Genomic DNA, 17,613 nt, shown 5'->3' on the forward strand with positions numbered 1-17,613 from the left:
TCCCCAAAGGGAAGGTCACTGTTAAGAACTCCTGAAGAGGGGCGCCTGGGTGGCGCAGTCGGTTAAGCATCCGACTTCAGCCAGGTCACGATCTCGCGGTCCGCGAGTTCGAGCCCCGCGTCAGGCTCTGGGCTGATGGCTCGGAGCCTGGAGCCTGTTTCCGATTCTGTGTCTCCCTCTCTCTCTGCCCCTAACCCACTCACATTCTGTCTCTGTCTCTGTCTCTCTCTCTCTCTCAAAAACAAATAAAGCTGCAAAAAATTAAAAAAAAAAAAAAAAAAAGAACTCCTGAAGAAGCACCTGGGTCACTCAGTAGGTTCAGTGACAGACTTGGGCTCAGATCATGATCTCCCTCTTCTGGAGTTGGAGCCCCATATCAGGCTCTCTGTTCTCAGCACACAGAGCATACTTTGGATCCTCTGCCTCCCTCCTCTGCTCACGTGCAAGTTCTCTCTCAAAAATAAATAAATATTAAAAAAAAAAAAAGAATTCCTGAAAAAGATATCAGCGCAGGCACCTCTTAATAAAATTGTGTATCATACACTCCATACCTTTAGCTATACATATGAAGGAAAGGGGGAAGAAAAGAAAGAAGAAAAAGGAAAAGAGGAAGTGATGTGTTCATTTACAATAGTCAGCAATCAAGATTATTGGTTTAACCAACTCAATTACTTGTTCTTGAAAACAGGGAATGTATGTTTATACCATCCCCCCCCCACCTTCCCCCTCATCTCAAGATCAGAGGGCCTTATCTGTGGTCAGTTTTAAGACTAAATAAAGGCTATGCTTTTTGGTAGAGATTAATCAATAGACTGAGTTCTTGTTAGCCTTCTAAAGCTTCAAAGTGGCCAATTTAGACTAAAATTAAAAATAGCACCAACTTAATCCGCAAGAAGAACTATTGAGAAAGACATTTCAATTAGAGACTTGCATCAATTTAAAATGTATAATATTAATGTGACTCTTCATTCCACAATTACCTAATTTCATTTTTGGATGTGTGCGTGTGTGTGTAAAACTCTCCAAAGTATCTGCCTCCCTATGAAAAAATTCCTTAGCACTGTCTAGCAATAAGAATGAATAGCTGGACATTTCGAGCCAAACGTAACTCAAAGGTTGTCACACTCGCATGGGTCCATGGGCAAGAAGGACTCGGGAAAAGCTTTATATGTGCACCGTCAGTGTTCAAAACTCGAACGCAGCGTTCATTTTAGGACGCTCCTTACCAGTCTTCTGAACCTGCCCTGGCAGGTCCCGCGGGCCGGGTCAGGCCAGGCCGGGCCTCCAGGTGGAACCGGAAGCTGCCACCCGCCGGCCGGCGTCCAGGCCTCGGGGCCCGGATGGGCGCACTGCCTCCAGGACCCAGGACGGGGTCCAGACCCTGGGCACTGGGGTCCGAGCCCAGGCCCGCCCCGGGAGGCAGTGTTTACTCCAGGTCGCGAGCTCTAGGGACAAGCACGTCGCAGTTCTCCCGTCTTTTCGCCAAGAGGTGCTCGAAGGAGGAAATGTGGACTTCTGCGCCCGCCCAGAGTGGGGCGCCCACGTGGGACCGGACCGCGGGGCGTTTTGGTCTCCTGCGTCATTACGCCCCCACGCACCACCCTGAACCTCGGGGAGACTGCGGAAGCGGATAAAGGTGGGGCACGAAGACCACGGCACCCCCCCCCCCTTCCCGCTTTTTCGAGAGCGGTGGCACTGTGCCTGGGGCCCGAGCCTTCTCAGTCTCCACGGGAGACCCATCCACCGCGGGTTCGAGGCCCGCAGCCGTCGCAGGTACGGGTTAGGGGTCTTGGTCTTGCTGTCCCCAGCAGCTGGCCGGAAGCTGCCTCTCGGCCAGGAGAGTGAGACTCTCTGCGGTCCCTGGCACTCTCTCTGGTCTCCAAGTCACCTTAGCGGGGGCGGAGGGGGGTGGGCGCCGCTGGGGCTGGGGAGGCCCAGCATGCGGAACCCTCCGCTTAGTTTGCTGAATTGGGGTGCGGGTGGGGAGGGTGGAGGACGGGAACACGCGCCTGCACCACTTTTGCTGGAAACCCGGGTCCCCGCTCCCTCCCTGGCGCCGCAGCCGCTGCAGGGGCGTCCACGGCGCCGTCGACTGCGAGCAGCCAGGCCTGTAGGCTTCCGCGCCGCCGGCAGGAGCGCCCCGCGAGTGTTCCAGACTCGCCGGGCCTTGTCGGGGCGGGAGGGCAGGGGCTTTAGGGACTCTGCGCCGGCGCTGAGAAGCGCGGGGGTCCCGCGGGGAAGCCCCGGACTTAGGGCAACGCAGACGTCCCGGGCGCGGGCCTCCATCGGCCTTAGCCGCCTTTCGGGAAAGCTCCCTTAGAAGCGGGGAGGAGGGGCAGTGGCCCGCGACCCGCCCCTCTTTCGTCTGGAGGTGACCTTATGCCGACAGGCAAGTTTTCCCCCTCCCCTTTCCAAAACTCTACGCGTTTGTTAAATCCGGTTAAATGAAGAACACAGAAGTCTCCCGCTCTGCTGTCGGGAGAAACGCCTCTACTTAAGAGCATCGCAGCTAAAATGTGGTTTGGCTGTAAGCTGATAATCAAGTAGCTGTGGTCAGACACCCACTCCAGAACATCGCTATTCAGGGACCATGTTGTCACACACGACGTCCATTAGGCCCCAGTAATCCGCCATCAACGCATTTTAGAGCCATTTGAATGTTAAGGAGATTTTTATTAATGGCCCATGAGCCTAAAATGTGACTATTGATTCTTGGAACAGATTTTAACAACTAGGGGCCGGGATGAGTGATTTTCAGGTGGCAGTGTGGCCGCAGGCCTCTGGAGACTCCAGTTGGCAGATTGGGGGCAGGGCCTCAGGGAGAGTCTTCACCCAAAAGCTGGCTCTAAGGGGCGCTTTCAGGCCTTTACCTGGGGAACCGAGGGTGGAGGGCAGCAGACCTGCAGGGTGCAGTCAAGTGCTGCTCCTGTGTTTCCCGGAGGCCGCATTTGCTGGGCTCGTCCTGGGCCGTTCAGAGGGGTAGAAATCAGCACTGGTATAGCTGCTAGAAACCGGCATCTTATTTTTAAAGACACCCTCCGCTGCAAGTGTCTCCTAGTAAGAAACATCTAATCCAAAGGCCCCCTTCCCACCTCCACAGTAGGCAAACCAAGGCGAGGACACCGGGAGAAGGTGGCAGAAGATTCTGATTCTTAGACAGCTTTTTTTTTTTTTTTTTTTTTTTTCCTTCTGGAGCTGAAACAAGTCAGTTCAAACTTTGGTCACTTACCATTATATATTTGCTGTGGGATTCTTTTTTGTTTTCTTTGTTTTGTTCTGTTTTGTTTTTTTCCATCCCCAAATACCATGTTTCCTTCCACTAAGAATGGAAGGTAAAGAGTTGGGGAGATTAAGGAATAAAAGTGACTCATGGACCTCATGCTGTTCGACTTTCCCTTTAGGAGAAAAACAAAATTCGGAGTCGACCCTCCCCCCAGTGATAGCCTGGCCTCTCAGGCACCTGCAGTTATCTTTGACCGAATGGGTTGGGCTTGGTAGGGCTCCTTTATTTGAATTTGCTTATTGTTTGTTTGCAGTCGACAGCAGGTTGATTTTTAAATATAAAACACGCTGCTTGCAAGAGAGGAAGTCTGACAGATTCCCTTTAGAATTGGGGGGCGGGGGGGGGGGTGGTGCCTGCCTTGCTTCTGGGAGTTGCTGCATAGTAGAAGGTCTTGCAAACGCACGCCTGCTCCCTTCTCTCAGCCACTTCTGCAGACAGAAGCTTCCTCCAGCTGGCGGAATGGGTTCCGTGTCCTTCGAATTGCCTCCCTTGGAAAAACTGCCCTTTCCAAATAGTGCCTAAATTTTGTTTTAATCGGGTTAAAAACAAAAACCTACAAATGCGTCCAAGGCCTCATATTGCTATTAACAGGCAGTTTGGAAGAGATGCTCCAAGCAATTCTATACAATGTGTCTCAATACACCGGAGCACTATGGTTTCACATGTAATGTTAATTCTGTCCGAGACAAATCCCATAATCTGTGCAGTTTCAGAGCCTAATAGTGAAAGACATCGGGGTGGGTTTTGTTGGGGGTTTTGCTCTCTCCATCCCAGGGGCTCCCTGTCTTTCCTATCGTGCTAACCCACGGGCGGAAATGGGGCGGCTGGGGGATCAGGTTTTATCCGGGCACGCTGCGCTTACTGGGTGCTACCCGTTGAGAGAAAAACAGAGGTGTGTTGAAGGCACTGGTCACAGATCTGGGCATGCAGATACGCGACTGGGGCTTGGACCCTTTTGTGGTAGGAAGGGGAAAGAGCTGTCCTTCCTAAAGGTTTCCAAGGAAGGCAAGAAGCAGGCTGAGGTCATGGCTGAGTCCGACGACCCTGTATCTTCCCGTTTGGGTTGTTTTCTACGACGTCCGCTTCAGTTGTGTGGGATGCGCCCGACGCCTGCCTGACTCCTTTGTTTTTCTCTTTTGCGTAATTAAAACATGTCTCTGTGTGCAGTAAACCACCACCTAACACTGGCACGCCTGGTTTTGGGTTACAGCTTTGTCCCGGTAACAACAGCGAGGTTTTCACCGGGTGTTATATGCGGGTTCAAACTTGTGCTGTACGTGCCAGGTCTGGCTGCCCGACCACCCGCTTCTGGTTAAGTGCGGGCGGGTACAGTTCTGTGGCCGCTGCCCTGCAGGTGACCGGAATGGGCTTCCTGGCGCCTTCCAGGACGCCTAAGGCACCGCTTCCCCATTCCAGACCCGGCTTCCAGCCTTCGGGGCTGTTCAGTGCTGCGCCCAGGTCCAAAAAGGAAAAGACAGGGCACTCGGTTAAAAAAAAGAAATGTAGAGGGGTAGGAGAAAAGGGATGAGGCTCCCCTCTGAAAGCCTCAGCCCAGAGCCCAGGACCCCGAGGGAGGGCGGAACACACAAGCACGACTTCCCCAGACCCGCCAGCCGGAGCACCTGGCTCTCCAGGGAGATCTCTGAGGGCCCAGAGCAGGCCCAGCTGGACTCCCTGTCGGCGCCACGGACGCCCCTCGGCGGGAGCCCCCGCTGTGGCGGCGGCGGCGGCCTCCCCCTCGCTGCCGGGAGGAGACCCAGCGGTCTGCGGCGCTTCCTCCCGGGAGACGAGGAGAGCCAGAGGCCGTAGGCCCCGCCAGGCCCGCTTTCACCTCCCTGGCCCCCTCTCCTGGGCCCGGCCTCTCCTTGGGTCTCAGTTTTCGTTCCTTTTCCAGCGCAAGGTGCTCTGCTCCTGTCCGGACCACACACACACTCTCCTCCCTCCCTCCGCAACTCGGGCCGGGCCATTCTGTCAGCCAGACGCCCCCCAAGCCCGCGGCCGACCCAAAGGCGACTTCAGGGCTCGAGGAGGCCGCGCTCTCCGTGCGCTGAAGGCGCGCAGGCCCCGCGGCGGCTCCTCAGCTCTGCCGGCGGCCCCCAGCCCCCTGGGCTCTGGCGCGGCCGGATCCCGCGGGGCCTGAACACTTAGCCGAGCGGGGTGGGCTGCGGCCCGGCGGAGGTCCTGGGTTCGGACCCCAGCCGGAGGCAGGGCACAGGAAGGGAGGGGAACTCAAAGGAGGAGAGACGGTCTCCTGTCGCCTCCGCCAGGCCCGCAGGGCTGTGAGTAGGGCCCAGAGGGCGGTATCGGCCCGGGGAACTGACTTGGGCCTCTGCCCCAACTGGGGCTCCCAGGGGCAGGGATGCGAGTCCTTTCCCCGGCCAACTCCGACGGGCCTCCAACCCTGAAAGATCGCGCTGAGTTCGGCCGAGAACCCGGGCCGCGCTCCTGCGCCGCCCCTGTGCACACCTTGGGGCTCAGTTCCCGCAGTCCCGCCCAGGGCCTCCCGGGGCCCCACGCCTCCCGCCCAGGCTGTGCGGGGCTGGGGCCGAAGGGACGTTTAGAGGAAAGGTGAGACCAAGGAACCGGATGGGAGTTGAGGAAACTGACCATTATCTAAAACTCGGAAATTTCGGCAGCCGGAAATTAATTGACTTGATTGCATTGCTCTTCTTATCTGGGAAGGCTAGAAACACTCCCAAGGTGAAATACAAACGGCCAAGAATCTTTGTGGGGAAGATAAAGGATGGGGGCAGCAGATTTTTGTGAAGCGGACCACCCCACCGACCTCTGCCCCCCCGCCCCAGTTGCCAATATGCAGTTGAACTAGCTCTCTGACGCCTTTGGAGGGTGACGTCATTTCAGTACAAGTATCACCATGACTGGGCTTAATTTTGTTAAACCCGGTCTTGAGTAGGAGGGGTGATCAGAACTCTCTGGACGTCTTTAAGCCAGCGCTTGCTCCCCGCCCCCCTTTCCCTCCCTTCGTTGCCTGCGGTCAGGGGGAATTCATTTCTACTTTGCCGTCAATCCAAAGGGATTTAACTCCGTGGTCTGTTAAACGAAGTTGTGCAAAGGTGATGGAAAAATTAGTTTCAGAAGATGCTCAACGCCTTTTTCTGACCTCCTCCGTATTTATAGTATTGGGGGAGAAATCTAACCGCGTTATTTGCTGAGCAATTATTATTATGCCATTTTATAATTATACCATTATTATTTTTAATGAGAGGGGGTCTTTTCCTGATCCTTTGTGGGGCATCCTGAAAACTGGAAGCAGGGAGAGAAATTACTTTCGATCTGCTTTACTGTTGCATGAGAAAAGCTGGGAGAGTTAGATCCAGAAGCTGGAAAATTATAAAGCAAAGATTCTCTCTTGGGCCTCAATTTCACTTCGGTGTAAACTCTGTAGGGTAAATATTATCAATGGGTACTGGAAAATCTTGCCATGAAGTTTTGCCTCAGTTGCTTCTTGTTAACTATTGCATTTCCTTTAGCAGTAAAACAAAACCAATTTACTTATTAGGCAAGATTATGTAGGGTTCAAGAGAGCATGCACGGCCAGGGACAGAAAAATTAGCCAGAAAACAAAATGGTTGCAACTACTAAAGTCATTTAAAAAGTTAGTCAAGAGTCACTTAATTTGGGTCAAATTTAAGAACATAAAGAGTTTAACATTCAATACTGCTTTTACCTGAGGAGCACCATGACCATTGGCCCATTTGTCTTTTCTGGTGATTGGTTTACAAAATGCAAGTAGAACTGAGAAGGGACCTATTTTCTTTTCCTCAGCACTTTCTTTTAAACAAAACAAAAACAAAACTGACCAGGGTGCCTTATGTTCAACTACTGAAATTATAGGTTTTAAAACTTTTCTGGAACTCTTTTGTTCAGAAATCATTTCTGCCTGAACTGCTTTCAGATTCTGATTACATTCCCTCTCATGTTCACCTCAGATTTTTTTGGAAGTTAAAAAATAAAAAATCCCCTTAAATGAGAGAATAAAAACAAGGAATTCTTGCCATTCCCATTTTCTCCGAGGTACTACAGTTCTCCCTGTCTCGCTAAAAAAGAAATGAGCTATGTTAAAAGGTACCAATAAAGTGCCTAAGAAATCACCATGGCATGCGGCAAGGAGAGCAAGATCCTAATGATTGTTAGGCTCCCTATATTCTATTCCAGAGCAGTCCTGATGGAAGTCACACAAAGTGGACCTGCCACAGTCACTCGTATCTAGTTCATCCATTGATAAAGCCAAAAATGCTTTTTAAATAGAGTTTATGGATTTCCTCTCTGACCTAAATAAAATATGTTTAGGGAAGGAGAGGCTGAATATGGGCTTCTCATCCATAAATAGTGGCATAAAATTAAACTGGACCCAATATTGTGCTAGAACCATTTTAATATAATTATACATATCTGCCAAATCCAGGAAGAAAAGGTTTATGCATATATAACTTTTCCAGTTAACATCTGCAAGCATAAACGACAATGATCTCAGTCTATAAATTCATCAGGGTCAGAGCAATTGACCAATGTCTCTTTACTGCTAGGCTTACCAACAGTAAATTACAGATGAATTAGTGTCCTTCTGTTTCTCTTCTCTCACTCTCCTTGTCCAGAGACATTTTGTTGTAAAGTTTCAGTGCAGCTCACCTCCAGCCAAAGGTAATCTTTTTAGATAAGTACTCAGTTGCTCTGAATTTGCTTATAATTATAACCTATTTAATCACAGAAGAACCCCTGCAGAGGTGGAGTTCAAGGTTGCATACAATAACAGGAGATCACAGTTTTGAAGTCTAGCACAGATTAAAAACCACAGATGTACCATTTATATAAGACACACACTGATTGTCTCTTAAACTACATATTGACTCCTTATGAACATTATTTTTTAAATAAAGTAGTGCATCTAGGACAATCAGTCGCACAATTCACACAGCCCTGAAAAGTTTTTCAGTGCCAACTACCAGTTGGTCATGAAACGTGAGTGAGCTTGAGACACTGTCCATTCCTAAGATTCAACCACGGATTGGCTAAAACATTGGAACACCTCTGCTTAAGAAGGCTATGTCCTTCCCTCCTTTCCCTCGCAATTTAGTTTTGTTTATTTTTGGTGGTGTTTGGTTGCACATGGCTAGAATGCTTTTGATCACTTTGCAAATCAGGAAAACCAATGACCTAAAACTATGACAGGATCTTAAGTAGACTGGTCTGTCCATTTCAGGTTGCTGGTTGGTGGGCCCCTGTAAGGCCCTTCATTTTTCCTTCTATGCCTCTCGGATCATTGATCAGAAGATGAGTCTGAGCATCATCCCATCTAACTCTTTTAACCAATGCCTGGCTAAAACTGGAATGTCCAGCCCAGTATATTTAAAAATCACCCACAAAAAGGTTCTACGGATCTTCACAAAACCTGGAATTTCCACGAGGATGTCTGATCTTTATAATCCAAGCAGTCAGCATTGAAGTTAAGCTTCCAGGAGGCAGTTTGGTCCTTATAATCCAAACAATCAGTGGTTGAGTTAAAACCCAAGCTTGAAGCTCCATATCCCTGGGTGGAAAGAGAAGCTGGGGACTGATTGAGATGGCTGGTGACTGCATTGGTACCCATGGGGCTGAGCGTGGCCCCTGGTCCAGGAAGCTGGTGATGCATAGGGGTCAAATAAGATCCACAGTCCATGCCCCCAAAGTAGGAAGTTGAGCCAGCATATCCTTGACTATAACCTGAAGCCTGAGTATAGGTCATGGGATAGGACCTCTGCATGCAGGAAGAGGAGGTGGACAAGGGATCTGACAGTGGGGAGATGGAAGCTGGGCTCCAGATAGACACGGGAGCACTGCTGCTGGAAATGGCCGGGACTGAGGTGCTAGAGGGGGGAGTGAATTGGCCACTCGTTCCACTCTCTGAACTCACTTCCCGGGCTGGAGAGGTCTTCTTTTTGGCAGGTCTCACTTTGTTTTGACCTCCATTCTGTTGCTGCTGCTGCTGTTGGCGGCACTTAGCTCTTCGATTCTTAAACCACACCTTGAAAGGGAAAGAAATTTCTTTAACGTGGTTTCAAGGACAAGAGTGGCTTCCAGATTATAAATCTGCTCTCCATGGACAGATGAGCTAAGCAGACAATCTCTCCTGCCACTGAAAACCCATTTTGTGGTGCTTTCATATATACCCCTGGAATTGTAAGAAAGTGGGGAGGCTGTCTTAAAGCCTGGACTCCCAGCCCAGTATCATAAATCATATGGCTAAAAATTCTCCCTCTCATTTTCCTATCTCGTATTTCACCTTAAATACACACATACACATAGACCCAGCGGTATTGTGGAACACTCTTACAGTGGAATTCCATGTTTCTATGTCTTTTGGAGCAGAACACAAGCAAAGCGAGGAATAACAATTCTGTTGTTACTCAACAACAAGAACAGCCTAAATTCAAAGTTTACAGTCCATCTTCTGGGGAGTAACTTTTAATATGGAGGTGGTTCCATCACTCTATTTTTTTTTCCTTCTCTCCTAAAAAGGCTCACTTACAAAAGAGAGCTCCAAGGAGAAGCGTTCCTGTTGAAGGAGGTCTGAAAGCCACTGTTTGCTGAAACTGTCTTTATGGTAAGTGGAATGTTTTGTACGTACTCAGCTTTGAGCTTAAGCACAGACTTCTCTGCTAGTCTCAGGTCTGATACTGGAGTCTTTGCCTTCAGGGTGGTGCCACTCAGCACACAGATTCAGTGTCCTGGGCTATGTTCACTGGCTTGTCAATTTAAGGTCTGCCTGCAACTGTGAAGACTGTCTTTACCAGCCCTGTTCATGTTCTGCAATGAAGGAACAGTATTTGCTGTGGGAGGGGGCCTATCAAAGAAATTACCACCCTTTGAGAGAAAACTACAGGCATTTTCTGAGCAACACGTCCTCCGTGGTTTTCTCGAATGAGCTCTACATATGGGTGTGTTAACTGTGCCCCCAAAGCTGAGCATATCACCACCAACCACTAGAGCCACTTACTTTCTTGCAGTGAAGACTTGAGTTCAAGCCCCCCAAGTGCTAAATTCCTCCGTCCTACTTTGGAAAGTCTCTTGTGTGATCTGCAGGTCACATTGATATGTCCTGGCTAAAGGGGAGTCCCAGGTGTGTGTGTGTGTGTGTGTGTGTGTGTGTGTGTGTTTAGGTGCTAAACATTATTTCCAGAGAACTCTATATGCGGCTTGCGTTTGAGGAAATTTGGAGTTTACTTTCCCTCTCCACCTTAAGGTCAAGTTAAGGGGAGGGGGGGATGTCACTAAGGATGTTGCCTTGATATTTTATCTGCGAGATGGCTCAGAGCTAGCAAATTCTGTCTACACCCTGAGAAGTTAAAGAAAACACTATTATTGTGTAATTTCTTTGCTAAGAACACTAGTGTTTCTATGGCTTGGCTCTATCGCCAAACTGACATGTGACCTTGAGCAAGTCATTTACTCCATTTCTTCACCTGTAAAAATATTGGGGCTATACAGGAGCTAAGCTCCTTTCACCTCTAAAAGTAGATGAGAATGGGGTAGGATTTCCACACAGGGAAAGGGAAGTATTAAAATATTAAGTGACTGCCCTTGAAATCTGCCAAGACCAGGCCTCTGTTGGCTGGGGACCCGAAAGCTCTAGGACTGTGCTTTATCACTGCAGCAAAATCTCCAGTCTTCCCTTACAACCTAGGTCGGGAGACTCATGCAGAGACTCACCCCTAGGGTGGGGTGGGGGTGCAGAAAGGGGCAAGAGGAGTAATCAGGCCCCAGGAGCCTTAGAAGAAGAGTGTACTGGCCTCCAATGGAGGGCTGAATTTCCAGCCTTCCTTTCACACTTTCTAAGACCTGGGACTCTGCCGGGTCCTCAACATACACCGAAGCTCAGGGGAGGAGTGGCAGGGTCAGGAAGGACGGTTCTATCTACATCTGCCCTACCTGCACCCTGGACTCGGGCAAGTTGATTTTCAGCGCCACCTCCTCCCGCATGAAGATGTCTGGGTACCGGGTCTTAGCAAATAGAGCTTCCAGCACGTCTAGCTGCGCCCGTGTGAACGTCGTCCTCTCCCGGCGTTGCTTCCGGGGAGTGGCTGCGGGACAAGAAGCCCAGGGCCCTTTAGGGTGGGGGAGCAGTTTCTCAGTCATAGGGGTCTCTGCGGGTGCTCCGACTCCCCCGACCCCCACTCCCGGCACTTCCCTTGTCCTCCCAGCCCTTCAACCCAGAGCCTACCAGTGTTCTCCCCACCCCCTCCCCGACCCGGAGCCGACGCTTGGTCCCCAGACAAGCACTGTCCTTTCCAGGGGAGCCCCCACTTTTGACATCGGAGATCGCTCCAGCCAGAGCGACCCTTCCATAAATAACAAAATGAAATAAAAGGAAGCCCAAAATCCTAAACTCCCACAGAAGCAACCCCTAAGCCACAACACAAACAAAAAATCCATTCCGTGAAGTCAAGGGATCCCCGAGGACCCGCAGTTGGGAGAGATGGGGTGAAATCTCGATCCTGCTCGAGACTCTGGTTTTGAGGGCCTTTGTTCCTCCATCTTTAAAATGGGGGCATATTTCCTACTTCTACGAGGATTTTAAAAAACAGATCTGACCGGAAAGGAAAGCACCCATACCCAGAGTAAGTCACACCTTTAGGGCTTAGAGGCATGGGGCCTGGAGGTCACAGGGGAGGCCCCAGGATTGGCCCGGAGAATTTACGAGGAGAAACCCAGCTTCTCGAAGAGGGTCCTTCGAGGAACTGGGATTCCAGATATGGGCGGAGGCAGGAGCCTTCCTCACCCGGCTCCGAAGTGTGTCCCCCCCCAATCACTCCAATTAAGAATAAAGCGGTGTGGGTTTCCTCCAGTGTTGCAGGATCCACCTACTCCCTCCAGCCCCTATCCTCCCCTCCGGCCGGTAAACGCCCTGTGGCCCTGAGCTGCTTTTTCGAAGGAAAACCCAGTGGGGACCTCGCCTGGAGCTGGGGTGGGGGCAGCGCGACCGCCGGCCCCAGAGCTCCGGGGGGAAAGGGCGTCACAATCCGAGGGGCGGGCCTGGAGAAAGGCGAGGCAGGAGTGCCGCGAGGCTCACTTACCCGGGTAGCCCACCGAGGGGTGCAGCAAGTCCATGCCCGAAGTGGTCAGACTCAGTCCATTGACTGCGTAAGGCGGTTGCTTAAGATAAGACATCATGCTAAGGTTGTTTGGAGGCGCAAAATCGGCCCAAATCGGGGGGACCCAGCCAGAAGGTCTCGCTTCGCTGGGGGTGGACAGATTCAGGGTCCTTAGTGTGTGGGTTGGGAGCGGTTGAACTATGGGCAAAGCAAACAAACAAACAGAGGTGCTGGTTTACTGCTTCGCAGGCGGCAGCTCTCCCACGTTCCACCACTAACTTAGAAAGAGCCTGGGTTGTGCAAGGTAGAGGCTTTTAAAGGACTTGCAACCCACCCCTCACCCCCGCCCCCAGCTGCTGTGGAACTAGAGGGGATGGAGAGAGACCAGATAAACCTGTCTTCCCCACCCCCACACTAAACTTAAGGAAAAAAAAAAAAAGTACCAGAAGAAAGCAATTACAATCTGCCTTCCCCCCGAAGAACAAAACCCTGCGCCTTCAAATGCACACATTGCATTCCTATCCCTACATTTGCATAGGACTCATTGGCTGGCACTAGCTAATTGTCTCAAACAAAACTTGATTGGGGCCATTTGCAGAGACAAAGAACTCTTTGGCTAAATAAATAATGCTGATAACAAAGCCCATTGGTGAGAAACAAAGAAACAATTCAAGAAATCTACCTCTCCCCAGACTGTTGCCTTTCCAAGGCAAATTTTAATTATCTTCGCTTTTTTACCACTTTTAACTGCTGTGAACCTAAAATGTCAGTGCATTTAACATCTAAAATACGAACTTGCTAATCGACAAAGTTGAGAAAACTGCTCAACTGCTATGACTCCACATTTGAAGTCATTTCCAGTAATCATTTTCACCTAATTAGTAGTCTGGGTAATTAGATTTTGAGGTAAGTAACAGATTTATTAAGGTTTTGGAGGACCTTGATTATGTGTCTAAAGAACTGAAGCTAAACAAACAAGTATTTAACTTTTAATCGACACCCATCAAATATTTAAACACACTGCAAAAAAAAAAAAAAGTCTTAGAGATTGGCATGAGGTTTGCTAGAAATCCTGAAGTTAGAATCCCACCAATCAGATAATGACAGGCCCCCACATTTGCAAGCAGAAAGGGTGAGCATTTGTAGTGCAAGCCGCTTCCATGTTGGTTTTGGTGTTGTAGAGGCAGCAGATCCTGCGGGAGGCAAATTTTCAGACATTGGGGTCCTCAGCAGCTACAGCAGAGCTTCCTGTTAATTCTAGCTGCCTGCCTTTTGCACATTTTAGTTTTGAAGAAAGTAGATCCACAAACACCCAAAGTTGTGAAACTAGTAGAATTTCTCCCTACCTTTCAAGTTTTCTACAATCCTATAAGAAAAAGCTCAGGGAGGGAAAAGGCAGGCGGAAAAAGAAAAGTTATTTACTTTCTTCAGCTGTGTGTCTCTCACTGCCCCAAGCAAAGGGATCCCAAATGGATGTTAATACGGGCTGACAGTTTTCAAGTCTAGCTTTTATTTGACTAAAAATTGGCACTTATCCTGCAAAGACCTCTACTTTGCAACTTTGACACTATGAGAGATTGCTTCAAAATGGCGGATACAAGATTAGGAGAAGTTCCCTCTTACTTTGACAAAGGTCCTACTGAGTTTTTAGGACTGGGTTTTCATATTTCCATTGCTTTAGAGATCAAGGCACAAAATTCTACAAATGGAAGTCAGTTACTGCAACTTCTTCCCGATTTAAAGTCATAGCACAAAAATCATGCTTTTCTACCCTCGGGTCTAATTTAATGTAATTTTATAAATACCCTTCTTGGAGGAGTTTGAAAAATCTCATCAATAAAACTAATTTAGTTGCCCCCTGTAACAAAGACTTGACATTTTCTACTCTCTTTCCCAGACAGAGTTATTTAGAGCCTGTGAAAACAATGTTGCTTTAAAATACAGTCATTTATTTGTTTATGTAGCTTCTAAGCTGGAGTTCTTTCTTGTTTAATGCAGTCTTACTATGTTGTACAGTTCTGAACTACCACAGAAAAAACCAAAATCATAGCAGATGTACACATGAGAAATACGGAATTGTTCTTACATGTAGAGCTCTCACCCAATTAGAAATGCACATTCCAACATAAAAAGCAGTAACAGACAGAAAGCACTAGGCAAAGATCCTTCTCGGAACAGCTTTGCCCTTGCCATCGCAAAATCACTAAAATTCTAGGGATAAACTGTTTTCGCTTTAGCTACTCTATGCATCTTTAAAAGAAAAAGAAAAGCACCCCCAAATAAAACTATTCGATACTTTGAGCAGCCGGCCTAGGCTATGAAAGAGCCATGCACTCTCCAAAGAGGCCATTGGCTCTTCCATTAACTTTCAAAGCCCTGCAAGGACGCCTTTCTCCCTTCCTCTCTAAAGCGAGCCCAGAAGGGGAAACTGAAATACCCTTTCAAAAATATAAGCGTCAATATGACTGCTCGTGAGGTAGCCACTGGAGAAGTCCTACCCACGGGAGCGGGCGACGGTCGCTGGGCGAGTCTCCGCAGCCGCTGGGCGCCCGCACGTCCGGGCGCGAGTGCCTCGGTCCGGCAGCCCCGCAGTCCTGGCGCCCCGGGTCCGGCTCCACTGCCCGCCCGGGCCCGCGCCGCCTTATATCTAACGGTCAATTCGTGCAATCTGTCGCTCTTCCCTCCCTCCCCCACATCTCCCCCCCTGTTGTTGTTGTGTGTGTGTGTGTGTGTGTGTGTGTGTGTGTGTGTGTTTCTTCCAAGGAGCCCATCTACCAGTTGCTGTGTCCTCGCTCAATAATAATTACCTCGTCCAAGAATTAATTATAATAAATGTTTTCTTGATAAACTAACGAGATAATCCGAGGGGCACACGTCCCTTAATTACAGGCCGCCGTGCTCAGCTCCGCTTCTCGTCCGGGCTGATTAATTTTCTGCATGATGGAAAAGAAACAAAACTACGCGGACTGGCGACTGGCCTGTGGCTCGGAGGACCGCGAAGAGCAAGAGGAGAGAAAGAAAGAGGAGAGAAGTGGGCACCGCGGAACCAGCCGGCGCGGGCCTCCCTCTCCGGCGAACTCGAGTGAAAGTTTCTGGCCTCAGGGAATCAAACAACGCTGCCACCCGCAAGGGAGGGAGGAAGAAACGTGCCAAAAGGGTTGGCCTTGACTATTAATTATGGTGAGGAGAAAGCCCCAGTGTTAGCTCGGGGAGTGAGGAGAGGTCTGGTGTCTACCTTCCTTTGGGGGGAGGAGTTTCCTCTCCAACTGGTCTCCTGTGCTAATAACTTTCGGTGCCTGGAAAAAGTCCCGAACTGAGCGGGAAAAATCCTGACCCCCCCAGGCTCTCGGACGGAGGAGAGCATTTCCAGGAACGACTTCCCCACCCCCTCCCCAAGTCATCCACCGCTCCAGGGTCAACGCAGCTCGGCCTTCCGTCCCCGCATCCCACTTCTGTCTGTGAAGGAGGAAAAAGCCAACTCGGGGGAGTTCTGACGAGGGACTTGATCTCAAAAAATGTGTTCTGAAATCGGACTGTGATTTCAAGAGCCACTTGAACACATCAACACGAAGACTTCTTTGGAGTTGGCGGCGTGACACGTCGCCGAGGCCGGCTGCCCGCGGAACCTGATGGTTCAACCTGCGTGGACCCAGAGCGGAGGCTGGGCCTCAGGGCACCCCTCCATCCCGGCCCGGCCCCTGCCCACGACACCCCGGTGTCCCCGAGCCTGGGAGGGGAGCGCGCGAGCGCGCACGCAGGCCCCGGCGCTGCCCCAGGTCCGGAACGGCGGAGGGCCGCCTTCCCCAGTGTAAGGTTTCCGTCCCCGGCCCCGCCGCGGCCTCAGGCGGAGCCGGGGCCACTCACCAACACTTCTGCCAGCCCCAGGTGCGTGCGGAGGGCTGCACCGGGCGGGCCCGGAGCCGTTCCGGACAAAGTCACGTAGCAAAACGACTCTCCCGCTTTCGCTCGGTCTGGAGACCCTGGTCTGGGACCGAGACAACCGGGGATGGGGATGGGGGGTTTACTGCACTCCCAGGTTATTTTGAGGGGAGGGATGTGGCGATCAAAAAGGAAAAGGGGACCTGGAGGCCTTTGAAAGAGGCTGAGAACGGAGGGCGAATCTTGGTGAGCTGCTCTTGGCTCTAGGGAAAGGGGACGGGACAGAGGGAGCGGCGAGCGCGGGGCGGACGAGCTGCCGGTGCTCCACGCCTCCTAGGTTATTCGCTCGGGTTTCCTCTCACGTTCGTTAAGGGCGGGGGGGGGGGGGGGAGGGGGTGGCTCGAGCTGCGACCATCCTCACCCGCTGATCCGCGAGCAAGCCGGGCTTCGGGCACGCTGGCCCTAGAAGACGCCTATCTTATCATCATCATCATCATCATCCATCCACCCATCCATCTAGCTACATCTGTATCTTTTTGTCTCGGACTCTGAAGATGTCCTTGAGATCAGTGCAAATGACCCAACCACATCTGAGGGCCAAAACGCAAACTAGCAGGGAGAAGCCCAGAATGGGCGTTGACATAAAACAAAACCAGAAACAGAACCCCTCCAAAACACCCCACATTACCCTCACAGGGTTTCCACGACGTTGGGCGGAAGCGGCGACCCCAGGAGCGCGCTGTCTCCCCTCCTCCCACTCCCGCCCTCACCTCCAGACCAGAAATTTTTCGCAATGCTCGTTACTACACCTAAAAAATTTACAAGGGAGAAAAACACGGCATGCTTCAGAAGAACTCCACGTTCGCAGAAGTGTGCATCAGTCGGTCTATTGGAGGTACCGGGGCGATGGTAGACAGGAGGACACATGGACATAGGCAGGCAAGACAGACGGACACTTACCTTACAGCCGCATGGGAAGTTAGAAAAAAAATTAAATTATCCTTCAAAATTCCAAATAGCCAGCTATCCTAAAAGAAATCAAAAGTATTGAGTTAGAAATCTTGCTGTCTTCACCCCTCCGTAAAAAGTCAAACAACGAAAAAAAAATATTTTTAAGAATCGAAAATGAGGACAGTAGCTCGAGTTGGAAACACGCGTGGGTCCCTCTGTGATACATACAAAGTAGACGTGGTGAGGGCTGCTCTAGCGATTTTTATTTTTTAATAACAGTGGAGGCTGAGTTGGAGCTGAGGTCGGTCCCGCTCTCAGGGAGATTTGCTGAGAAAGCGCCTCTCTGGCAACTTTTTGACGCAAACTCTCCAACCAATGGCAGGGAGAGAATGATTGACACATCTAAGCCAG

General features: G+C 50.4%; 1 protein-coding gene and 1 long non-coding RNA gene across 9 annotated transcripts in view; one reads left to right on the top strand and one right to left on the bottom strand.

Moving 5' to 3' along the window:
* The first annotated feature begins 1,288 nt into the window (after positions 1 to 1,288).
* The window catches only part of LOC125167637 (uncharacterized), a 232,336-nt gene continuing 216,011 nt past the window's right edge, over positions 1,289 to 17,613 (top strand). For all 7 annotated transcript variants that reach the window (XR_007152862.1, XR_007152866.1, XR_007152865.1 and 4 more), the window contains exons 1-2: positions 1,289 to 1,773; positions 9,800 to 9,884. This is a non-coding gene — a long non-coding RNA (uncharacterized LOC125167637). The remainder of the gene's footprint in view (positions 1,774 to 9,799; positions 9,885 to 17,613) is intronic.
* OTX2 (orthodenticle homeobox 2) lies at positions 8,087 to 12,451 on the bottom strand. Of its 2 annotated transcripts, none has more exons than XM_047862022.1 (3): positions 12,355 to 12,451; positions 11,210 to 11,361; positions 8,087 to 9,305 (listed from the first exon to the last, which is right to left on the bottom strand). In XM_047862022.1, the coding sequence occupies exons 1-3, from the start codon at positions 12,449 to 12,451 to the stop codon at positions 8,685 to 8,687; spliced, it is 870 nt and encodes a 289-aa protein (XP_047717978.1). In that variant the 3' UTR covers positions 8,087 to 8,684. The 2 variants fall into 2 exon arrangements, with proteins under 2 accessions (XP_047717978.1, XP_047717977.1); XM_047862021.1 differs by having other exon boundaries at positions 11,210 to 11,385.

This window comes from Prionailurus viverrinus, chromosome B3 (genome assembly GCF_022837055.1).
Source record: "Prionailurus viverrinus isolate Anna chromosome B3, UM_Priviv_1.0, whole genome shotgun sequence".
In the NCBI taxonomy this organism is placed as follows: domain Eukaryota; kingdom Metazoa; phylum Chordata; class Mammalia; order Carnivora; family Felidae; genus Prionailurus; species Prionailurus viverrinus.